General features: G+C 39.6%; 2 protein-coding genes across 2 annotated transcripts in view; one reads left to right on the plus strand and one right to left on the minus strand.

The window, feature by feature from the left end:
• The first annotated feature begins 240 nt into the window (after positions 1–240).
• NDUFB2 (NADH:ubiquinone oxidoreductase subunit B2) lies at positions 241–1749 on the plus strand. Its single transcript, XM_064514227.1, has 4 exons — positions 241–438; positions 533–677; positions 755–849; positions 1668–1749. The coding sequence occupies exons 1-3, from the start codon at positions 326–328 to the stop codon at positions 827–829; spliced, it is 333 nt and encodes a 110-aa protein (XP_064370297.1). The 5' UTR covers positions 241–325; the 3' UTR covers positions 830–849; positions 1668–1749.
• A 712-nt stretch (positions 1750–2461) lies between these two features.
• The window catches only part of BRAF (B-Raf proto-oncogene, serine/threonine kinase), an 86244-nt gene continuing 63818 nt past the window's right edge, over positions 2462–24887 (minus strand). Inside the window, exons 13-19 of the mRNA XM_064514235.1 lie at positions 24274–24450; positions 22290–22336; positions 21752–21870; positions 20866–20997; positions 18028–18162; positions 17027–17180; positions 2462–10556 (exon numbers count right to left, since the gene is read on the minus strand). Coding sequence (XP_064370305.1) covers positions 10534–10556; positions 17027–17180; positions 18028–18162; positions 20866–20997; positions 21752–21870; positions 22290–22336; positions 24274–24450 — 787 coding nt within the window. The 3' untranslated portion in view covers positions 2462–10533. The remainder of the gene's footprint in view (positions 10557–17026; positions 17181–18027; positions 18163–20865; positions 20998–21751; positions 21871–22289; positions 22337–24273; positions 24451–24887) is intronic.

The raw sequence follows: 24887 nt of genomic DNA on the forward strand, positions 1-24887 counted from the left end.
GCTCCCAAAGGCTGGCAGTGGTAGGGGGCGCACGCATACACTTGCGCCAACAGCGGGGAGGCCCGGGGAGCCCCGAGGCGTGGACGACGGCGGCGGCGGCGGCGGCGGCGGCGGCGGCGGCGAAGAGGACCCCGAGTCACGGCCGCTGTCTTGGGGCAGAGCGCTTGCCCGGCTCCTCTTCCTGCCTCAGCCCCCTCCCCCTCCGCGCCCGCAGTTGGTAGGCGCCAGCCGGCGTGGCGGGCCAATCGCTGCGGCTGTTGTTGGGAGGCGGCGGGGTGACATTGGGGGCGCGGGCAGGACGGCCGGTACCGGCGCGGCCGCCATCATGCTGGCGGCGCTGGGACGCTCGGCGGCGGCGCGGCTCCTCCGGGCCGGGGGCGGCGGCGGCGGCGGCGGCGGCGGCGGCGGCGGCGGCGGCGCCGCGACCGGGCTGCGGCAGTAAGTGCGGGGGCGGCGGGGCCGGGGCGGGGCGGCGGCGGGGCGGGAGTGACGCGGTCGCGGTGCGGTCGCGGTGCGGTGTGGTGTGTTGCAGCGCGGGCGGCGGGGTGCACATCGAGCCGCGGTACCGGCAGTTCCCGCAGCTGACGCGGGCGCAGGTGATCCGGAGCGAGCTCTTGGCCGGCTTCATGTGGTTCTGGATTCTCTGGCACTTCTGGCACAGCTCGGACATGGTGCTGGTGAGGCCGGCGCGGCGGCGGCGGCGGGGGGCGGGGGTCCGGTCCAGGCCCCGGTCTGACCGCGCCTCTCGCCGCAGGGTCACTTCCCCTACCCCGACCCCGCGGCGTGGACGGACGAGGAGCTGGGCATCCCCCCCGACGACGCGGAGTAGGCGCTGCCCGCAGCCCCCAGGTACGCGCTGCCCACCCGCTCCCTCGCTGGAGTCGGGGGAGAGACTCCCGGACTCTTTTTGCTTTTCTTTCACGGTGCCTTATGAACGGGACCACACTTCACGTGCCCAGCGCTTAAAGCACGCTCACGCGGCGGTTTCTGCGTTGCAGCTGGGTCGCTTTAAACAGTGATAAAGTCTAGATGCCACCACAGCTGCAGTCCAGCTACTGGACTGTATTTCCTTAATGTACCTGATTGCAACGGTGTCAGGGAGTGCATGGCACCCTGCGACGCTCCTTTTCTGTTGCTACTGCCAAAAGTGCCCCTGCTTTCTGCAGCTACTCACGCAGTTTCAAAGGTAAATGTGCCAAATCTGCGTTCTACAGAATGCAGATAGTTTTTGCACTTTTATTGTCTGCACACACTTTTCCTGGGTGGGTAGCTGAAAGTTTGAGTCCTGGTAGTCTAGTTTTGGCAATATATGACTCTCTGCAATCCTGCAACTTTTTTTTTACTAAGTTGTAGCTTAATTACTGCCACTTAAACTATTTTATGGGTTTATGCTATACTATAGACAATGTTCTCCAACTTTGAGACATGCTCTGCTAGTAGATGGAGACCTTTAAAATTCTTCCTTCTACTAAGTGTTGGGCTTTTTGCTTATTTTTATTTAATTGCCCCATCACTTAAGCTGCTGTTTCATATTATGACTGTAAAATTTTAAGAGCTTCAACTACTGGTGAAGGCAGGAGGGCCACTGTGGAGGAGGCTTTCCCCTGCTGTCGGCTGTGGGAGAGGGACTGGTAAAAAGATTGAGTGTTGTCTTGTGTTACTTGCAGGTTGTGTGGTGAGATCCCTGGAACTACAGCTTTGGCTCTTCTGTCCTTGTTTCAATAAATATTAATTGTAAACAAACTCTAACTTAAGTTGTGCTTTGTTTTCTTTGAATGCTACATGACTTCTAGGGGATGAACAGTTAAGGCTTCAGAGGTGAGGTATTTGAATCTGAATTAGCCTCTGTTGTTTTTGCTTAATAAATACAACGTGCTCCCCTCGAAGGTCTTGAGGCATCTACATTCAGATGAAAGTTTGACTTATTTGAGTAGGTAAGAATCCTATCATCTTATTGACTAGGTGGCAGAATTAAAGTGGGGAAAATTATATACTGGATGTTAGAACTGTGATGAAACTAACTTTAAAGGATTTTTTTTTTTTTTTTACTGAAGACTTCAGTATCTTGGAATAAGAGCTTCTATAGAAGCAGGCAGAACTGCCATGAAGAGAACCCAGACTAACTTGCACCAAGCTTTCCTTAGGGTGAAGGAGAATTTCCCTTGGTGATAAGATTTCACATAAAATTTTGCGAAATAAAGTATTTTGCAAAGGTAAAAGTGGCTTAGGGCTAAGCACATTGTTCAAGGAAGCAGCAGTCCAGATAAGGAAGACTTGGAGCTGTCTGGAGAATAACCCAACCAATTTCATGTTTTCTTTTTTTTGCCAGACCTATGTTCTAAATCAACAAGGTCAAAGTAAATTTGTTTTCACTCCCAGTGAACCACCTTGGTCACCCCTCTGGAACATCAGGGAGATGATGACTTGTGAGTTGCATCATAAATAATCTTCTGCTTCAGACTTATCCATGCAGTCAATCTTTATTATCGCAGTATTCTCATATTCACATCAAGTACATAGAACTTTTTGCCTTTTATATAATACAGAGTTCTTTAAATAACTTTACACAGAAATAGTTTTCTTCAATCTGAATTCAGCTATCAAATTTTAATGTTTTAAGTCTCCATGCTCTCTAACCAAACTGGACAATATTTCCCATTGTACAAATTTACATGAGAAAAACTCCAAAGTACAAATGAAGGGACAACAAAAGTAAAGGGCAGGGGGAAACAAACAAGAAATATAAGTTGTATCGGCAATTAAAGGGGAAACTTGACAAGGAAAGAGGGGAGTTGCCATGACCTATGTAACAGAAAACTGAAAATAAACATTTTGTTATGAATTAAAAAATAAATACAAGTTTCAAAACAATTACTCCATTGTAGATTTTAAAAAGCAGCTATGGAAATCTACTAACACAATTGGTTTTTTTTTTTTTTTAAGTAATTGGACTGGACCTTCTACTTTGCAGTCATAAGCCTCTTGCAAACCTCTGGTGGTTAAAAAAATACAGCTGAAAGGAATGTTGTGTTAGCACAGAGTTTAAATTGGTGGGACATACATTTCATTGCACTAAGAAACAAACCAAAAAAAAAATCAGAACCTGTACAGAAATTTCCCTTTCCTCTCCTTACTAGATACTTTGCCTTTCATAAACAAGCCTCTGTATTATGAGGTAATGCCATTGCCTTGACTATATATATAAAAAGTCAAGTTCAAAGGATATAGATTTATATACTATCTATATACTTTAAACAAGCCAGTCCTCTCTCATTCCCCCACAGGGTCCAACTACTGCGTGCAATACCTTCCATCACTTTTTAATGAAGCGTATGCATTGAGTCTTTTGTGGAAAGCCCCCCAAGAGACTGGTGCACCTTTCCTAATCTAGGAAAAGCAGCATGCTCTCAAGTGAGAAAGAGAGACAGTGCAACTACTGCACAACAGACTACAAACATGTATACCTATTCCTTCAAAACAAGGGAGAGTCACAGAAGGCAACAGTGGCCAGTCTGCATGTATGTTTGGACATAGAAAAAAGGGATCCAATTAGGGTGCTGATGACTGATTAGCACTGCAATTGCTAAATGAAAAGGTCATCCAGCCCTGGGAGACCATCGCTAGAACTGAAACAGGGAGGTGCGGAGGGAAGTTGCTACCCGAGCACGCCGGTGTAGCCAAGGGGCTGCAAGGAGCGCTGTCCTTGTGCTCAGGACAATTGACAGAGCGCACAGTCTAGCTCTTTCATCTAGAAGACTGGCAGACCTTGCTTCAACTGGAGCACGCCCCAGCACTAGCTCCCAAAGGAATTTCAAGGGTGGCAAGGAGTGGCAGGACTTTCCTTAGTCCCACCAAATGAGATTGAAAAAAAAAGCAATGGCGTAATTTGGAGAGCCAAAACATGCAAGTTGACCACTGTCAGGTTTCTGCCAGTTGAGGAGAAGTTGTGTGGAGAGGGGGGAGGAAGGGGAGGCAGGAGGGACACAAGGCTCATGAAGGAATGATGTGCATGTTTTTTATTTTCTGTTTTTTGTTTTTTTTCCTCTAAAGGTTCACAGCTTTGAATAAAAAAGCACATTTATTGCACTTACATTTTATTTTAGACAGAGTTAATTTAAATTATGCCCTCACAACCCCCCACCATCCCCAAATAACCCAACACCTATGTTTGGTCCATTTTGCCCCTAGACCCAAGACCTGTGCCCAGATGGTGGGCTTCATTGCTTCTCCTAACGTTCCATTAAACTCCCAAACACACAGATTTTCTTTTCAACGAGGGTGAATACACAAATGCAACACAGAATGACATTCATCCAAAACAAAAATCAACCATTTTTCAAACCCAAACAAAAAGAATACATAATCTTTTGCTTTTGTGTTTTACTTGCTCAAAAGTAAATGTCACACAAGGCTTAAAGTACAGCTGCTGCAGATGCGGTAACAAACTAGACAAAATGACTGGACAGGCCACTGCCGGCTCTTAACGAGGCTGGATGAGTTGAACACACTGCTGCTGTGATGCTACAAAGCAAATGCCTAGGTAGTTTACAAGTTTCTAAATGCTCCCATCAGCCCCCTTTCTCTTGGCAAATTAGGGAAATAGTTTCTTTATCAGTTTAATCAAATAACACAGCCATCATCTTAGGTGAACGTTTAGTGCAGAATTTGGGGTAGGTAAAAAGATGCCAGATAGGTCCTGGAATGTTAGTTAAAACACTTTTAAAAATCATACTATGATTTATAAAAGGAACAAAGACAAATTAAAATTAATCTGATATTTTGCATGAACTGTGCGTTTACACAGAATTTTGTAATTTAGAATTATGTCCAAAGTCTTATCCCAAAGAAGAAAAGGAAAAGATCTGAGAAAGCACTAACATCAAAAACCATTCTTTTGTCCTTATGGACAAATAAGTTAAATATGACACTAGTATTTACGTACTGCCAGAAGCCTACGTAACAGTTTGAAATTTGAACAAATCAAATTCAAACATATTTGTTGTCCCTCACCTGACAAGATACCTATCATCTCCCAAGGTTAATGTGCAATAACAGAATATGTGATCACTAAACTGGAGCCTGCATTGTTGAGAAATTGCAAGAGGCCTGAAAAAGAACTAAGGAAACCTGCTGATATTCCCTAAAACAAAACTAACTGCACCTTCTGGATCAAGAAATTAGTTCTATGCTCTGAACGGTGTGGATTTTGACTACATATCATCAATTTCTCCTAAACTAGCTCTTGTTTTTCATCTTGTCTCATTCCCTAATGGTGCAGCTTCAGGACTCTTCACAGCTTTACATCACATTTCTTTAACAAGATCTTTGTGTTGGGGGGGGGGAGAGGAGGGAGGCTTATTTACTTTTAAGTTAAATGAACATCATTTTACTTTCAATAGAGCAGATTTCATGTAGCAGGTTTACTGTAACTGAATTAGGTATCCTTCAATTCCTGGTTTTGAAATGATCATAGGTATTTGGGGGAATACTCTTTGAGCTCCTTGATCCTTTACATTTGTTTACCCTCTCCAAAACTGCCAATCTAAAGTAATAGCTATATACAAAACTACTGCATCAGAAGTAAACCAAAGCCACTGCTCTAGTTATAAAGCACCTGGCTTACATTCTGTTGTCCTTTTAAGTTGTGAAGGCACATGATCATTTGGCAAACTACAAAGACTGTTTTGGGGGATCCCTATGTAAACCATTTAATAGAAGGTCTTGGTATCTTTCTTTTCTAAATAAAATATATGTGCTAGTTTTCACTTCAACTTACTCTTGGTATTCTCCATATTCTGCAGTTTTTAAACAGCTTCCTCATTCCACAATTTTATAATTATTTACTGCTGTCATGGTGCTGACTTCACTAGTTTCTGTGTTAGCATCCTTGAAACTTAAAGGCAAACAAAAAATTTTAACAATTCAGCTTTACTCTGTTCTTTTGATGAGCTTAATTAAAAGATATTTATAATGTGTGCCAAAACAAATATGAAGTGCAAACGCATATTAACAAGGCAGCAGTAAATGGAAAGTTTGATAAACTTCTATGTAAATGAGTAACAAAACTACAGAACACCCAGCACCTTCAAAGTGATGCCATAATAGTCCATTTATGCGACTGATTTTTAACTGGACTTGACTGTACCTAGAAACTTTGCCTGTCATATTATGCTACTGGTGATATTTTTTCAACAGATAGAAGACACGTTGTCTACAGTACTATGAATAGTTTGTGCTACACATGGTACACTCACAGTCAAGAAGGGAATGAAATCTATAGGCTGCAAGGATGTGAAATGTTTGCATGCTTCTTCCCTAAATTCAGCCCCTCCAGTTATCAAAACTTCAACTTGGACTTCATTGTAAAGTCTGCGGATCTGGCTTCCCAAATGTTCTGTAAAATGCATTTAGATCACCATACAAACACAGAAGCAAACCTATTTACGTAGGACCTTCAGTGTGTTTTTTTTCCCTACTGGGGCATTTGTGGGAAGACATGATATTTATCATCAGTTAGCATTTCGTTCATTTTGTTATAAAGGCCAAATTCTGCCTCTCATGAGCACAGATTACTCTACGTGATGTTGAGAGGCTATGATAAGATGGTAGTATTTGGCCTCAAATAGTCTGCATCATCATCAGCTGCTAAAGCATTCAAGGACAAGAAAAGATGCTTTAGGTAAGCATAAAAAGCAGAAGTGGATTCATTTAATGACCTATGTGAGTTTAATGAAAAATAAATGACTAATAAACTAACTGAATCTGGGGCCATTTAGGATTTAACTCATGTGGAAATTACTTTGAAAATAATCAGGCCTCTACATTCATACTATTTGGTTTAAGATCCACTATGATGTTCCAGTTCCAGCAAATACACCATAGGAAATAACCATGTACTGATGGGGAAGTGGCAGCAGATAACTCTGCAGGTCTCTTCTATCTGTATGGAAAAGAAAGGGCAGGGGGAGGGTGCAGAAGAGGGGTGCAGAAGAGTGTGTGTGTGTGTGTGTGTGTGTGTGTGTGTGTGTGTGTGTGTGTGTGTGTGTGTGTGTGTGTGTGTGTGTGTGTAGATTATATAGTGGCAGTTTTGAAAATATTTTATTAGATATTAAATACTGCAGAGCTAAAAGCAACATGACTGTCTAGAAGTATGTTCTAACACACACACACAAACAAAATATGTACCAACAGTTCCATGCTATGGCATGGACATATGGTTGGGACATCATAGAGAAGCTTAAGAAATTTGGTGTGATCAACATGAACGTAGCTGTCATTTCATTTCAGTCTACTTCCTTCATTCTATATGGGGCACTCAGTGCTTGTCTACTCCTCTCCCCATTCACTAAACATCTACAGGGCACTGTTAAGACTGATTCTGAAGGCATGCAAGACATCCAGAGTAATTCCTAAAGGAAAAGATTTTTAAAAATTCAATTATTTACAAACCAAATTTACTCCAAAGTTTTGCATGAGGATTAAGTGGGACCTTTCAAAGACAAACACACATTACTACAGCTAGCTGGAGGGAGACAAACAAATGTGAAAGCCAGTAGAAATGCATCCTGAAAGGACTTCTCTAAACAGCAGCCAAACAACTTGCACATTCCTCAGGGAAAAAAAACAAAACAGAGAAACAAAATAACAAAACAAACAAACCTCAGTTAAAAAACAAAACAAAACAAAACAAAAATCACGTGTTACTTATAAAGTGCTTTGCATGGACAAGGATAGCAGTTTTCCTTGTGCTTTTCCTATGGGCTCAAGAAGCATATTGTAGACTAATGGGTAATGAATCATCACAAAAATGTTTGTTTAAGCAAAGATAGAATGAAATTCCTAACAGTTGTATTTTAGCAGAACAGTTTTCTGCTAGCATAACCTTGTGGAACAAAACTAGGGTTTTTAAACAAGCTCTGTGAAACAAATCGCTCTTGAACCACATGTACATGCCCTGGCAACAGTTTCTTCGAAAGAATACTAATTTCCAGTATGCCCTACATGTACAATTTAGGCCAAAGCCCATACCCGGGGTGTAACAACGAGAGGGTTGGAAGGGGAATGAAGAGTGACTTCACTCTCTCGGAGTTTGTATTTGTAAATATTCTCCCCTGCCTGCTGACCACGTTGTCCCTAGACACCTCCCATCTCAGTTCAGTATCTGTCTTAGATTATTACTATGTTCCATCACTTCATCAGCAGTGAGCACTATTTCACTGGTCTGCACACCGCTGCTCACTTCATTAGCTTCTCCACACTGGAAAGTGGCTATTGCTACTATTTAAATTCTTGTCAATCTCAAGAAGAAACAAACATACAAACAAACAAACAAACAAAACCTTACAGCATCTGAAGACCCATAGCAGACAAGAAAAAAGTTGTGCTTTCTTTTTTTTTTTAAATGCATCCTGTACACAAAATCAATTCTACTCATGTACCAACATGAATCACTTCATTCTCATAGTGACTATTAAGTCATTCACTATTGCTGTCTTGCTAATGTTTGTAGAATTAATATGAATACACAGTATTTCAGTTATAATTCCCACTTCAGATTAGTCCGGTCCCTATAAATATTCACTGACAAACAAATCAGACTACCAGCAGCACTGCAGAGCTCCAGGGTTTTACAAGCACGTTCCACTACCGATGTGCATTTCTCCCTCAGCCCGGGAGCAACCTCCTGCAGACAGAAATGGTCCAACTCTCCTAGTGAGGGAAAGACAGCGTCTTCACCCAATACACACGTTTAGTAGGAACACCACATTTATGCACATTTAACTCCTTCATCTATTTGTCACGATTTTATTTACCCCCCCCCCCCGGCAAAAACCTCTCAGCTAGGGGCAGGTCAGTCCTCCTGCCTCACGTGGAATAGTAAAGGGCAGATATGAATTCAATTCTGAAAACTTCTGTCTGAGCTTGAATTTCTTTCTAATGTGGTCTGACTTGCCTCTGTACAAATGATTTACATTTAATACCACATACCAGAGACCTCTGCAAACAGATCACATCACAAGTTATTCTACTAGAGGTAAACAATGTGCAGAACTTTGATTTTTTTTTTTTTCTTCCCTGACTGGGTAACTTGTCAGAAAGCTACCAACCATTTGGAAACCAGGACTGGAGGACAGGAAAATAAAGCACTTGAATGCAGACACCGCCCCCTTCATCCTAGTTTGCAAAGTGTACAAAAGGGAAAGACGAACGTAAAGGAGGAAGAGATCAAAGGGAAGAAAGCAATGAGAGGAGAAGTAGTCAGCGTGGATCCAGCAAGTACCGTTTTGTTTTGTTTTAATCCAACAACTTGCCATTAGGACAAGATGCTCCACATTTATACACACACTTATCAGAGGACGTTTAGTTAACAGGATAAAAATCCTTTAAAAAAAGCTCTCAAAAGTACCAAAACATAATTTTGGAATGTCTAATTCTAGGGGGTTTTGTATTTGTATTCAATTCAACCTGAGAACTTTTTTCCCCATTTATGAAAACATTACATATTGGTAAGGTACCTGGCATTAACCTGCACCCTCTTTTAAAATAAAACTTTTAAAGTAGGTACATACACCATTCACAGTCTGTACCAGGAATTCTACAGACTTCAGATGCCATAGTAGCATCTCTGATAAATACATTGTATCAGATGATACAAAAGAAAAAAAGAAGAGGACAATCTCACCACATATTTTTGTTAACTTCAGTTTGTTGCTGGACCAACAAAAGAAGGATTTACCTAATCCTTCTAAAAGATGCCATATATGCACACACCAAGAAAATACTGGAAAAGAAAAAGGTTAAGGTTGGTGGTTGTTTTTTGTTTTTTGTTTTTTTTTGAAAAAGTGATAAAGTAGATCTGAAAAAAGGTGCAGCAGCATCCCCTTTTCCTTTAGATTAACCTCTTTGACTTTAGAATAACATCTTCTCCAGCTCCATCACCCCATAATTTTAATTTTACCCGAATAAAAACCAATAATATAGACAGATTTTGGTGTTTGACATTGCAATACAATGAAAAGGGGATACTGCATTGTCCATAAATCAGTGAGCACATCAGGAAAAAAAGAGCAGAATGGAGGATGATTCTTTTAATTAGCACTCATCAGATATTCAGCCTCTGATGATACGTTGTTAGAGGGAGAAAGCCGACCGGCAGACCATCCAAAGCAAGTCTCCTAAGTTGCAGCAGCAGTTCCATCCCCTCATGCCTGAGCACCAAAGTCAAACCACGAGTGCCCTCTCCTCTCTCCTGGGAATGATGCCAAGGGCACAGGCAGCCACTCTGGGTCTCCGAATGCACGTGGTGTTTTGTGTTGAAGGAGAAACACTGGCAGCAGAGTATTCTGGTTCCTAAAAAGGTACTTTTTTCCCCATTGTGTTGGACTGGCAGTTCCATTCTGCTCCACTTTTAAGCTTATGGATATCTTTTCTAAATTACATTAGGTGTTGAGGAGCAGAATAGAGTTTTGATGTTAAGAAACTGTAGGAACACAAGACTTAAATAACAGAGTGGGTGCTGCCATGGTGCTGTGGCTACTTGAACGCTGCAAATTCTCCTGTAGAGGGAGGACAAGAGCTTGGTTTAAAAAAGGTAATTTCAATTATTAGGTGGTCAGAGATTCTCTCCAGACTAGTTGAACATTAGGTTAAACATAAAAGATGTTAAAAAAAATGCAAACTGTTAAAAATAAAGCATAAAAGACTACACAGTGAAAGGACATTGAATACAGAGCCAGCACATTTTACTGAAAAAAGAATTTCTTAAAAGCAAGCTATACCCATTCTTCCCAGGACAGAGGTCTGAAAGTTCAAGCAGTGTCTAATTCATCATGGATTTAAAAATAAAATGTGTCAGTTTAATTTCACTTTAAACTCCCTATTGCACATACATCCAGCTGAAAAGTGACAGTTGCAATAAATGTGTCAGACTGCAAACTAATCTCTATCCTGGTGGAAAAGTGGTTTGTAACAAAGAACAACTCTACACACATGCTAACCTTTAAGGACTGTACGCAGTAAAGTGCCTGAATATTAAACCAGTATTAAAGAATATCAGAACCTGGCTTACATACCAACATAGCACCATACTGTGAGAGAAAAAAAAAAAAAAATACAATATTGTCTATTCACTCCCAGACCAGAAGTTAGGGATCACTAATAGGGAGCACAAGGAAATAGAGCAACCTATGCTTATTTCAGAATTACTCAATAAACAATAATTCTAGGCAGTGTTTTCCCATGCAATGATCTCAAGACGCTCTATATCATTTATTTAGTCTCAGCATGCTGTCAGATATACAGTCTCATTTCAAAGACGATAAAACTATAGCACAGAGCAAAACTGCTGCCTAAAGCCTCATGAAGTTTGCCACAGAGCTTTGAATAGAAGCTGAAACTAAGATACTTATCCTCTTAATGCGTTAACCAAAAATTTCTCTTCCACGCACAGAGAAATTACATCTAGTACGATTTTTAGGAACACATGTCCAAATATGCTTAACCAAAAGGACTCCATCATTCTTATGATGGAAAAAAGATACATACATAGAACTTCACATTGTTGGGTTTCGTATGAATTTTAGGTTAATTTATGCCCCTTCCTCGACAGGATTTTTCAGAGCTCTTTCAATAACGAAGGATTAATAAATACATGGAACAGACTGTTTGTTCTGTTCAACAGAAGAGTGTGAATATCGTTACATCCAAACAATTGTTCTCTATCTTGGTGTCCTTTCATCTTTCCCAAGAAAAAGAGTTGTGCTGATTTTGATTTATAAAATTTTTATTCTGCATATTGAAAACAAATCAGAAATGTCTCTGCAAAAAGAACTTTAGACTGATGACACTAAGTCAGCGGAATGGCTTGCTCTATAAAGAAAGGACCCAAGAAGAGTAGTCAGCAGTCAGTATGGGTGGGAGGGGAAAAACAGCATGTGCAGGGCCTGGGAGGAAGAGCTGCTATAGCTGATATAAGGGAACAGGAAGAAAAGCAGCAAGTAGAGCCAAGAGGGTCCTGTGAGTCATACAAAGTGAGAAGCGAGCGCACCCAAGGTCTAAACTGAGGGTGGCTGGCACAGGGCCAGAGCCCAAGCAAAATATGCCTTGAGTACCTGTGGTGATAGCTTTAAGTTAAAACAACATAAGGAGAAAAGCCCATGCTTCATGATGATTCTAATTTCTATTTTACTAGTCCTACCAAAAGATAAGACTCTTGCTCTAAAATACCCTATTTGGTAATTGTTCTTGCTTCTGTCTCGCACATTTCTTCGATTTCCTTGCTCTCTTCACAATACTGTCAGTAATGCCTCAATTTTTGCAGTTTTTCTCTCCCTCCCCGCCTCCCTTTTAAGGAGAGAAGGGCAAAAGGTCATCAAATATTGCCTGTGAGTTTTTTTTTTTTTTAAGAATGAATTCATGCTTAGCTACACTTTCAAAACATGCTCTACTTGATTTATTTTTCAGTCTGCTTTCTTAAACTGCTGATTAAAGATCAATTTATAAACAAGAGATTGCTCCCTCATTACTCATCTTGTCCTTCAGCCCATTTCTGCTAATAGTTCAGCTTTTAACAGTCGTACAGGGATTTCAGAAGATAAAAGATGAACCATTAATTAGGAAAGGGCAATGGAAAAACAGGACCAGAAGTCAAGAAGTATTTCAGATAGCACAGTAACTGTAAAGAGGTGATTTTCATTTAAATAAAACCTTAGCAAAGATGTTCTTTGTGACAAGCTTATGCTAAATCTCCCATTTCAAAATTCAGGTGCTAATCTGGTCTCAGATCATTAGTGCTAATCTGGTCTCAGATCATTAGGTGACCAAATTAGGTAATATGTTTGTCTAACAGTGGGATTATGTTGACTGAACAAATATAAGATGTGGTTATCAGTAACAGCTTTCCTTGGATGAGGACTGTAGATGGCTCTACATATCTACATTACAGGAACCTTCTATCCTGCTAGGTTTTAATATAACTTTTTGAGGAGTAGCTAAAAAGTGCTTTAAGTCATCCATTCTATTCTGAAGATGTAAAATATCCGTACCTGGTTCTTCATCCTCCATAAGAAACCCCATCTATAGGAGGACTCGGACAAGCACAGGCAACCTACTGCCGAGATGCACGACGCATGCAGTCAGGTGATGATTTGAGCTATACATTCACTGTTTTCTAGTAGGACAGGAAGATCTTGCCTGAGAGCAATGAATGGATGAAATGACAGCTTTGAGAATACGTCCAACATGCCTTGTCCTGCATGAATAGGATCATCCCAGTTCTGCCCTGCTGAACCTCTGGCTGCACTTCAGCAACAGCCACTGCCAATCTAAGCTGTAACTACTCTCCCTCCTGGCCTGAGCTGGAGACCACTGCCCTCCCTGCTGTGCCTCACTGGCACTCATCTATCTGGCCCTGAGGCGAGATGGCTCAAAGAGCTGACCTAGCAAATGCTAACCTGGGGGTTGGGGGCAGGCAGATTTTTCTAATGATTTTGGGGAACTGCTCTGTTGGTGGTGGTTGGAAACCCATGCAACCCTGCGCTGAACTGACTCCTTGGGGAATCAGAGAGTATTTGCCAGTGCAAGGGCAGGAGCCAGGCTATGGCTATTCCATCAGCTTACTGTGCTATAAAACCACATATTTAAAAATTTGGGATGTGAAATGACAAGAGACTTTTTTACTCATTATGAGATGGACATCTGATGCACTTTTTATATTTTCCCTCCTACCACGCAGAACTCCAGATAATTGCTTTGACTGGCAACAAAGAAATTCATTTCCAAATGACACGGCATTTGAAAGTCTTTCTTATAGAGCACTTCCGAGTTAGCTGTTACAGTCTTTTCATGTTTGTCATATGCAAAACAAGTGGACACTACCTCAAATGCACACACTGAAAAATCTGTGCTAAAAAGATTAAGCAATCTCATCTGTCCACATGTTATACTATAAGGACATGTTCTGAGTGAACTAGCTGCCCCTGGTTCCTGGAAGGATTTAAGATGCAGTTTGCCAGTGTCCACTGACAAATTTGTAAGTAATCTGGATTCCTAAGGTCACTAAGGATATACATAACATCTTAACTGTACTCCTTATCCTAGAGTAGATGCCATGTTTTCTCAGAAGGATCCTAATGAGAAGAATGTTTCTCTTCTAGGTCCATGCCGGCTGTGTCCACTGCAGTAGAGAGCAACCAACTTATCAAAGGGAGAGTACTTCTACACCAAATCTGCCACCTTGACTGGATTACATTCACAGATGCAGAAAAAAGTATGAAAAAAGCAGTTTTCCATTAGATACTGTAGTTATCTTCTAGTAAGGCTACTCTCTGCTGGCTAAATAAAAATTTGGAACATACCCTGATGTGGATAGTTGCTATCCACAGGAGAATGTACAGCAGCACATATGAGGCTCCAGTCCAGTAGAAGGTACCAAGACATATTTTGTTTCTGTACTCAGATGAGGAGAGGTGAAGATAAAAGGAATCTCACATAGTTTAAACTACCCCTCCCAAAAGCCTGGGTCCTCATAGACCCATTTTCAAGACCTACAGGCATCTGTTTCTGAACAATACAGCTGAGTTGCAGACACTTTTTAAGAACCCTGACCAAATCTACAGTGTATTTAGGCATCTTTGCCCTATACATGTTCCAAAATCCTACTGAAACTGCAACTATAAACTACATAAGTTAAATGCCCAAATGCCTTTATGTCAGATAAGGGCAACGATCATCAAAGAACAGTCTCCTTTTAGGTTTCATAAAAATATTTTGTAAGAAGTAAAGATCATGTTCTGGTCAAAGATGCAAGAATGGTGCTCGACGTATAAGAAAACCTCAAGTGACACAAGAAAAATTGTAATGCACTGACCACAGATACGGCAGGAAATGGGGCCAAATATATCTAAGGATAACAGCATTTTTTCCATAACTGTAGTTCCTGTAACACTGAAGAACAATCTTAACAGCAGCAAGGATAACACTGCTCCAAAGAATATCTTGCTTGAACTTATCTGGCAGACCCTAGAAAGAGTAAGACTGGACAGGGCAGTGATGATGGTTCTGCATTCTCCTGAAATCCAAGTAAGCCTTTTCTGCATGCAATGCAGCATTTCTGGATTCTGCAGGAGACTTAGCAGCCTTGCTCTTAGGCTTACTGAGACAGGCATTGTAACCTGCACTGAATACCATTCCCCAAGGCTTAAGAGGCATGTCTCTCAACTCTCTGAAACAGAAAATTTAGTGGATAAAAGGAAAAAAATCCACTCAAATCCTATTTTCATTTTAAGATAGGCCTGCCAAGATGAGGTAGAAGTACAAGAAAGATGGGAAATAGATTTTTTTAAGACACTAATAACTTTTGTCTTCAACAACTGTTTCCATAGAGCTAGATTTCAACAGCTGAATTTTCTTGCATAACATAATGAAAAAAGAAAAGTTAGTTCCAAAATCGTTCCAACAGTAGAAGCCAAAATAGCTATTAGAATCAGGTCAGAAAAATGTAGAAATTACCTATCTCTCTCTAAACTAACTCCACCTCCTGCTTTAAAAGGCTCAGCAGCCAGAAAGAGAGTAGAAAACTTTTCTGAATTTCTGATCTAACATAAAAACATACTGCTAGGAAAAGTGCAAACTTCTCTACAAAAGCCATTAAGAACACTTCCAGCCCTTGAAGTCCTAGCAAAAACAGCAATAGCTTGTTTCTGTTGCAGAATAATGTGTGAAAATGAAAAGCTTAACAGTTTAAAAGAAACAGAAACCACCTGACTGCAAAATATGCAGCAACACTGTTGTCACTGTTTTCATATCTGACACCAAAGATTGATAGAACCTGAACCACTACTCTGATTTATCAGTTCCAGAGAAAAGGTCCAGAGAAAAACAGTCTTTCAAGTAAGCTGACAAGATCTTGATAAGGTTTCTAGCTTTCTCGGGTGTCTAATCTAACTGACTCACCTCCAGTCAAACTAGCAGCTTTATATGGAAGTGAAAAAAACAATCCCTCACTGAACAGTATATGTTCAGTAGTATTAATAACAATATTGAAATAACTAAAATGTTTCATTTTAACAGAGTTCTTGGTATAATACTGATTTCTATGAAAACAACTATGTTTTCAAATGCTCTTTTCCTATTATGGGTGTTAGCAGTGTTTTTCTTTTAAAGAATTTGGTTATGCTTCAGACAATTTTTTTTTTAAATTTTGAAGTCCTTGCTAAACTGAAGGTTACAGGGATCATTATTAGTAATATTATTGCAGTTCAGCAAAACAGAGATTCAGAATTCCTTCTATGCTGCATTATAAGAAAACATTGAGATATCTAAACTATAGCACATCAGAACATTTAGGTGAAAAACAAAAACAAAAATAAACCCCCAAACCACCGCTCGTCTGCAGGAGGAGATGTTCTCTAAGCAGCACTATTTTAAAGCTTAACTTTCAAAATAAAAGTCACGTATCACTAAAGTCTTTCTTTGCATTCTGTGTTGTATCTGCTGACTTCTGTTGACCACAAGAAATGTTGACTGAGCTCAGCCTTGCAGCTAAGTTTATTTCGCACCTTGTTTCCCACATATGAGACTATTACTAACTGAAGAATCTAAAGCCTATTGCTCAAACAGAATGACCTCAACTGGAAAAATAAAATGAAGGTAGCTTGAGTAGATTAAAATTCAATACATTACTGAGTAACTAACTCCAATCGGTAAACTTGGCAAAAAAGGACACAACAAGCACAACTGAAAACCAGTGACCTTAGGATGATTTTTGCTTGTTTTGAAGTGACTCTTCCCATTTCTCTTAAGTGACCTTATAATTCTTCTTGTGCCAGCTGTTCCCAAGGCATCCCTTACCGGCACAAACTTTCTGCTTTGGACATCTGATGCCCAACATTTTCATTCCCTCAGTACACTTTAAAAAATAGCTGGTAGGCACTGAGAACATACATGTGTTGCACACATGGGAACACACCAGCACATAGACACACAGGCACATGCTTTCACATTTCTTTTCAGTGTACTGGAAACCCACCGTATCCCCCTGCTTGGATGGGTGTTTTTGGAGAAGCACAAGCATATAGACTAAAATCCTCTGTCTGGAAGCCAGCCCGGTTTAATGAGGGCTCAGATGCACTGCGGTGAATTTTTGGCAATGACCGGGCCAGAAGCTCAATGGAGGCAAGAATCTAAAACAAGTAGAAAATCAGTGATCAAATCTAGTGTTCCAAAGCTGTTAGCAGTCTCATTAAACCAAAGGCAGAACATCAATTAATTACAGACAAATATCTATTCACAAATTTAAACAGAAACATTTAAAAATAGATTAATACTTTGCACTCTGGTATTTTCTTCCTCACAAGCCTGAAAAGGACATTTTGGGAAGACACATTTTCCCCTTTAAAAAGGCATACTGATTTCCCTCTGTGAGCTTTATGACTGTATTTACCTTTTCTCTACCTCCTTGTTTATGCACTAGTACCTACATCATCACTGCAAATAAACACAGCTTTGGAAGCGGTTTGCTTAGCACCACTACTATGAAGCCTGTAGGGGGAGCTCACTATTTTTAACATTGATTCTGTATACTTAATAAAAGGTTAAAAAATAAGCCAGCTCTTAGGATCCAAGCCTTTCCCAGCATGGATGATAAATCAAGTTTTGTGACAAAACTATCAGTTTCCCATCATAGTGTTGGGAGACTGGAAGAGGGGTAAAAACATTTCTGAGAATATACACAGCAAGTTCTAACTCTGAAGCGTTAGTGCATTACTACAATTATTAATTTCACTATTGCCCCGTAGAACTTTCTCCAATACATAAGTGCTTTTCCAACTATAGAATTAATTTTAATATCTGCTTTTTGGATTGAAAATGAACATTTCTAATTATATGGCATTAACCAGCTACCAAACCAGTACTCTTATGAAGAAAAACAAAAAAAATCTTGAACTGGCTAGTGAGTTCATACTTGACCTTTATTTTTCCTTTTTGGATTGTAAAGTCAACTGAGAACCAAAGAGGAACATTTCTCACCTGTGGAAAAAGGGGTCTCTCATCTCTTTTCTTTTTTAAACATTCTGCCATTAGTCTCTTCATAGCTTTTGGACAGTTGCTCCGTACTTTGCTGAGATCTGGAGAGAGGTATCCTCGTCCCACCATAAATATTATCTTTATTTTAGGGAAAAAGACGAAGGGAGGAGAAGATGAATTCATAAAACAGTGTAACAAATAAGAAAAATGATGAATCTTACTGAATTTTTGCTAGACTATTTTAGTTCTTAGAAGCGAGTTTTCTGCTCCTAGGAAATAGTATCTGATATTGTAATTGCCAAGTTCCTTGGAGTAGTACTTGCTGACCTACTTGGTACAGAGAAAAGGTTACACTTCTCCTCCTCTTTTCCCTCTTTTTTTGTTTTAAAAAAAGAGATTTAGGTGAAACTTGAATGCTCGTAAACAGTTGCCATTTATAGGAATAGCCATCTGAGGTACAGTTCTTGAGTGACAAAAACAGTTTTAAAAAAGGCAACTCCATGGCAGGAACAGAATACCTAAAAATAAAATACTAACCTGTTTCATATTATAGAAGTCAACAGCAAGTTCATACTTAAAGGCATTTTAGGAAACATATGGACTTCAAATACATAAAAAACCCTCACCTGTTGAAAATAAACTCCTTCACATACTTTTCCACCATAGAAGCTTGTTATTTCCATCTGATACTCCCTCCCCCTCAAACCCCAAACAAACAAACAAACAAAAAGAAACCAACAACAAGAGACAGACTGGCTCTCCTTTGTGGAAAGCTATTACAAGTCAGGTTTGGTATTTCATTTAGACACAGACAGATTCTGTAATTTTTTTTACAGCAATATCTTTAAAATTGAAGGTTCACATTATACTAGGGCTAAAACTTAAGCATCGACCTGAAAGTCACTTAATAGAAAGCAGGAAAGCAAAGTGTAAGTCTGGTTTATCTTCTTTTCCATATATGAAGAATATGAAAAAACATCAAACATCATCATGCCAAGCCAAGGCCAAACGTAATGCAGTTTCAGTACTGCAGTCGCACTGACACTAAAAGCCCCTTCAAGCTAATTAATCAAAGATCCAGTCATGCTGCAGCAGATAATCACTACCTTTTCTGAATAGTCAGATGGACCCAGCAGGTCTATCATGCCTTATTGGTTAATGAAATGTACCTATTTCACGTCTTGACACATAGGCAAAACAACATATATAGCTTGCTTGAGATGTTATTCATACCAACATAATCCTGGTCTTTTTTCAACTTTTGGATTTAATTCCATCTGGGTTTGCATTAAGAGGTAGCATGAAACTCCCATATGGTTTCTTTAGAAATTCCCAAGTGCCAGAACAATGTTTCATAGTAAAGACTTGTCTATCCTGTCCTTTACTACTTCTGCAAATAGACGTACCAGCACGTAGGAGTTAGTCCTTTCTAAAGAACTACAATATTTAACTTGAAATTATTCAAAATTCACTATTATTTTTGTTTCCAATACTTTTTATAAATACACAGGGATTTTACTTTTAATTACATAAAGAGAATGTCACCACATGAACAGCCCTAATCACTCTATAGAAATCTGCTAAGGTCAGAGACACTATAAGGTGCAACAAGAATGATACTTTGCTCACTGAGAATCTCAGCTGTGAGATAGTAGCTAATGTAGATGCACCAACACAGAGCAGCCAATGTTTATATTCTTTCTAGAAAATAGATTGGGGATGATAAAACTCAATACATCAGGTAACGTTTTGTATGTAGGCTTCACTTGTGATTTAAAATTTATTTCAGCACTCACTTCCGGGCACCCACATCTCTAGGGCTCATGATTCAAATCTCGAAAGGTTAAAACAAAACAATGACCAGATGCTGCTTTTAAAAGACTGTAGCCATCTGGCCAGGAATCTGCACATTTGCCTTCTTTCAAAAGAAATAGAATACAGAGAAAAGGACTTGCTCCAGATCTGATGAATTGGGATGAAGTGTTCTGACATATACGGAAGCAGCCTTATAAAATGGCATTCTCAGATGAACGTTGCTATGGTTGCAATTCTCAAGTACTGACACTGGAAAAAAACCAAGGGATGTGGACACAAATACAACATAAATATATCACCACCTAGACATGGAATACTTTGCACCAAAGGCCTTGATGCATAGATCCTATTTCCAGATTAGACAAAAGAAACCAGACAAGCCTTCCTGAACATGGCTATCATACGGAGACATACAGGTATGCGGTATCACTAGACTTATGGAATATTTGTTCACTATTAAGTAATCTTCTTCGAGGATACGCACACTGAAAAGTCATACACTCTATCAAGCAGTATTTGAGAGATGTTGGAATCCTGAAGTTCCATTAGATGGTGCATGCATTTTTCAAGACTGAAATGAATATAAAACATTCAGTGAAATGACTGTTGCTCCATTTTGTCACTCCTGTTCCTGAACTATTATTCAATGCAATTCAGGAGGGAAAAAAAGGGGGGGGGGGAAATAACTGTGAACATATGGAAAAACCACTTCTCCTTCGCAGAACTGTTCTAAACCAGATTACTATTAAGTAATGTGCTCTCTCCCTAATAAGTATCCTGGCAACCAGCTCAGAATCTGACAATCTCTACTTGAAGTAGAAAAAACAAAAAATACCTCAAGCAAAGTAGGTGTATTGGTACTATGCAGCTGAGGCAGATCTAAAAAAATGTAGAAGTGTCATCTCAAAAACATCAGAATGTACACTTCACAAGGCTAAATTATTCTCTGTTTGAAGCCACAGTCGGCCTACAGTAAGCAAACAACAAATTAAAGTCAAACCATTCCCAAGCCCATATGCCCTTTACCTGGTCCCTGTTGTTGATGTTTGAGTATGGTAACTGCCCAGTCATCAATTCATACAGAACAATCCCAAATGCATACACATCCGACTGAAAGCTATATGGGTTTTTATCTTGCATCCTAATAACTTCTGGTGCCTGTACCACAAAAGGAAAGAATTAGTTTTTATTTCACTGTGTCACACTGCATCTCACATGCCAGTTACAAAATACAGACTTGTCCAGAGTGTAACAGGTGCAAGGCCTGCTCTTGGCTTCAGATGTTACTGGGTCCTAGTACAGAGTGGATTTTGACATAATCTCAAAATTCACTGGTTCTCTAGCTTGATGATCCCTTTATTGTTCTATGATAGAACAAAATGACCCTGTAGAGGCTAAGAAGCTATCCTGAAACTAGAATTATAACAACATTGAAAAATTGCTGAAAAATAACTGAAAAAAAAAAAAAAACGAGCCTTCAGGTTCTTCAGGGAGAAAAGGAGAAAGCCAAGTTGCACAGCAGGTCATAAATATCCTTCTTATGAAGAGTTAATCTTCAGCCTAACCATGCCTGAATATTTAAAATGTTAACAGCAAGTTACTTTTGGCTGGGTGATTCCCCTGCTCCTTTGTAGGAAGCTTTTCATGGCTATTCTCATCTACTCCTCAGGCCTCGATTAATCATATTCTTTTTCCTTAGCCACCATTTTCCTTTCAGTTTTAACTCTCAAAACAGGGAGTAACATCATCTAGGGTTTTTGCTGACTACTGGAAAACATACACTTAAAGAAGAACCGAAAAGCATTCACTCATTTCATATTACTGCTTGGCCTTTCCAGCTTAAGATAGCTTACATATGTCCATGTGCTGGTAGTTAAATTGTTTAAAACAAAAGCTATTTCCCCATTATTACCATCCATAGAATAGATCCAGACAATTGTTCAAACTGATGGGATCCACTCCATCGTGATTTCACTGTAGCTAGACCAAAGTCACCTATTTTAACTGTGAGGTCTTCATGAAGAAAAATATCTAAAGGGGAAATGTTAAGGAAAAACAGACACACGGTACTGATCCTAAAGATCACCAGAAGAACTGTAAATAGCTATGAATTTGCAACATTAGACGTAAGTTTCTAACAACCACGACCATTAAAGAAAGTTATCATTCCTCATGTAATACACATTCTAAGCAGTCAGCATCCTGAATTACAGTCCTTTAGGATTATAGATGTAATGACTGGACCAGTACTGAGCAGACTATGGCCCAGATGACTTTCTCAATAGACATAAGAAGTATTCCTTACGTTACTACATGATTTTACCCCTTCTCAAACAAATTTCAACACAGCAAATTTTCATACATGAACAGCTTTTCCCATTAGTAAGTTCATTTCTGGCAGAAAAAAAGACGACTGGTGTCACGTTCCACAGTCCTCTGGGAAAGGATACTATTACTCTTGAGGTCTCTGTGGATGATTGACTTGGCATGCAAATAACTGAAAAGGAACATCATAGATTGGGTGGGTTAAATGACATTTCACTAATCATCAGCTCAAAGTTCACTGTACTACTGAAACACAAACTTCATCCATTCAAACTGCACACATTTGTCAAGGTGGTAAAACTTCAGTTACCCATGATAGTTCCTCCAGCAGTCAAGAATAACAAAAGTAAAATAAAAATATTTCCAGCTCAAATCTGATGCTGCTGAACAATGAAATAACTATTATGCACCAATTTCTGTTTTTCAGTTCTGTCTAACAATATTCAGAATCAAAATCAAAGAATTTCAGTTGTTTTTGACACGCCATTCAGGGTGGAAGGCTCTGCTCCCCCAGCCTTTGTGGTGACTGTCAGATGCCTTGTGGAAAGTTCATAGCTTTAGGCAAGCTGTTTTTAAACTGTGGGACACAAAAGTGCTGCTCAGTTCTCAGTGTGTACCCCATAAATATGCTGACTGCATAGGTTTAGCCTAAAGTAGGCAACTAGCCTTCTGTGGCTCTCTGTTCAAAGTCAATGAGATTGGCACAAACTTGCCAGAAGAGCCTCAGTTCAGGTTCCTGCTTTGATTCCTGCTTATAGAAGAGCTTCTGCATCTCCACTGCCTGCAGAGGGAGCCTGGGGAGATCAGCAGACTAGCAGGAGCCTGAGGCTGGTTGCTGTAAACACCTCCCCACCCTCTGACTAAAAATAACATACTTGGTAGAAAAATGGCACTATTAATTTCAATCGTCTTACTAGTTCTCTAGCTGGAGGGTAATTTCTCTGATCTTATATCAGGGGTCTGACTTTGACAGAGAATATTGGGCTAGTTCTGCAAATTCTTACTCACTCTGTAACCTTTACGGGAGTAATAATTACTCACACAGACTTCTTGGAATGAAATAGGTAAGTTTTCTCCAAATGCTGAAATCTATTACTTTATTTAATAAAGAGCTACAATACTTAAATGAGAAGAACTAACTATAGATTGATTCTTTTCACTAATAGGGCTGTTTACCTTTTGTGTTACCTTACAGGATCATGTCCTTCAGTTTACTAGGTGATTTTTTTTAAACTGTATTTTACCTCCTACTATAAGACTATCTGCCTTGTGATGAATATACTCTAACGCCTTAAACAGAAAAATTATTACAGGAAAAGTACAAGCTATAAAGAGGTAATAAAGGTAATGCAAACTCCAGATTCACTTGTGTTTTACATAATTCACACTTTTTAATCAATAGATGCACATTTATATTAAAATTAAAAAAATTAAATAAATTTTATTCACAAAGTAATTAGTATATTATTTAACTACTTTAAAGTTAGTGACTTAGGTTTTTTTTGAAAGGATTCTTAAACAGGATATTGATAACAATGGCTGTTCCCATTAAAGATAAAAATGATTTCTTACTACCATTTTGTTTGTCCTTAAAGCAGACACTGTATTTCACAGCTTACAATAAAACTTCAGAACCTTAAGTACTTCTGCTTTATCCTTGAAACTGAATGTTTTATATTAAACTGATCATCTGTTGAAACTGGTGTTGACAAAGTTGCAGAATTTGTTTTTTTGTCTTGCATATTCTGGGTACAGATTCAAACTTTTTGTTTGTTTATTACTCCTTCTCTTAATGCAAGAATTAAGGCTGTTTTGCTCACAAGATTGAAAGTTTAACTACACTGTAGTTATCTTTATTCTACTTTCTGATACTATCTTCCTTGATGATTTGTCTTTCCCTATGTTCTAACGAAAGAACATAAGAATACCTATTTTACTGATCAGTAGTAATAAACACTCCACCAAATGCCTTTCTCATCAAGGCAGGACCCTAGTCTTGGCAAAGTAAGCAGATGCTAACCTGGCTAATTTGCTAGTGTCAGTCAGTGTGAAGGGTTTAAGTAAATGTTGCCCCAACATTCATTTGCAAACAAGTAATATGATACTTACTCCATGCCTTGTGCAGTCTGTCGTGCAATATCAATTAGTTTGATCATTTCAAATTTGGTCTCAATGATGTGTAGATGGTGATATAAGCTGGACCCCTCACACCATTGTGTAACAATAGCCAACTGGGGCTTTGTTGAGTAACCCATGAAAAGCAGGATATTCACGTGTCGTGTTTTCCTGTTGAAAAAAAGATCAGGAGGAAATCACTGAAAAAAACAGGTGGAACTATCACAGTCTAAATGGATCTATTCCAAATAGAAGTTCTTCAGTCAAGCCCAGCTTTCCCTAAAATAACATGGCAACTGAATTATTGTTGAATTATCTCATCTGCTGTCTTATTCCAGTCTTTGGCCCTTCTTATCGTGATGATATGGAATAGCTATCGTGGGGCAAGCACTGCTTCCTCTTGCATTTGCAAGTGACCCAGCACAGTACTGATCAGAAGACACTGTTACCACCAGGTCCATGAGGGACAGCAATGGTTTGAAGGTAGGCCTGCTCTTATGTAACCCCCTTCCAACTAAGAGATGCTGCCACCCACAAAGAGGACTTCTAAAACTAAATTCCAGTCTTGGAGGCTTCCAGAAAGGACAATCCTTTTCTTCAGAAAACAA

Source organism: Dromaius novaehollandiae, chromosome 1, assembly GCF_036370855.1.
Source record: "Dromaius novaehollandiae isolate bDroNov1 chromosome 1, bDroNov1.hap1, whole genome shotgun sequence".
NCBI lineage: Eukaryota > Metazoa > Chordata > Aves > Casuariiformes > Dromaiidae > Dromaius > Dromaius novaehollandiae.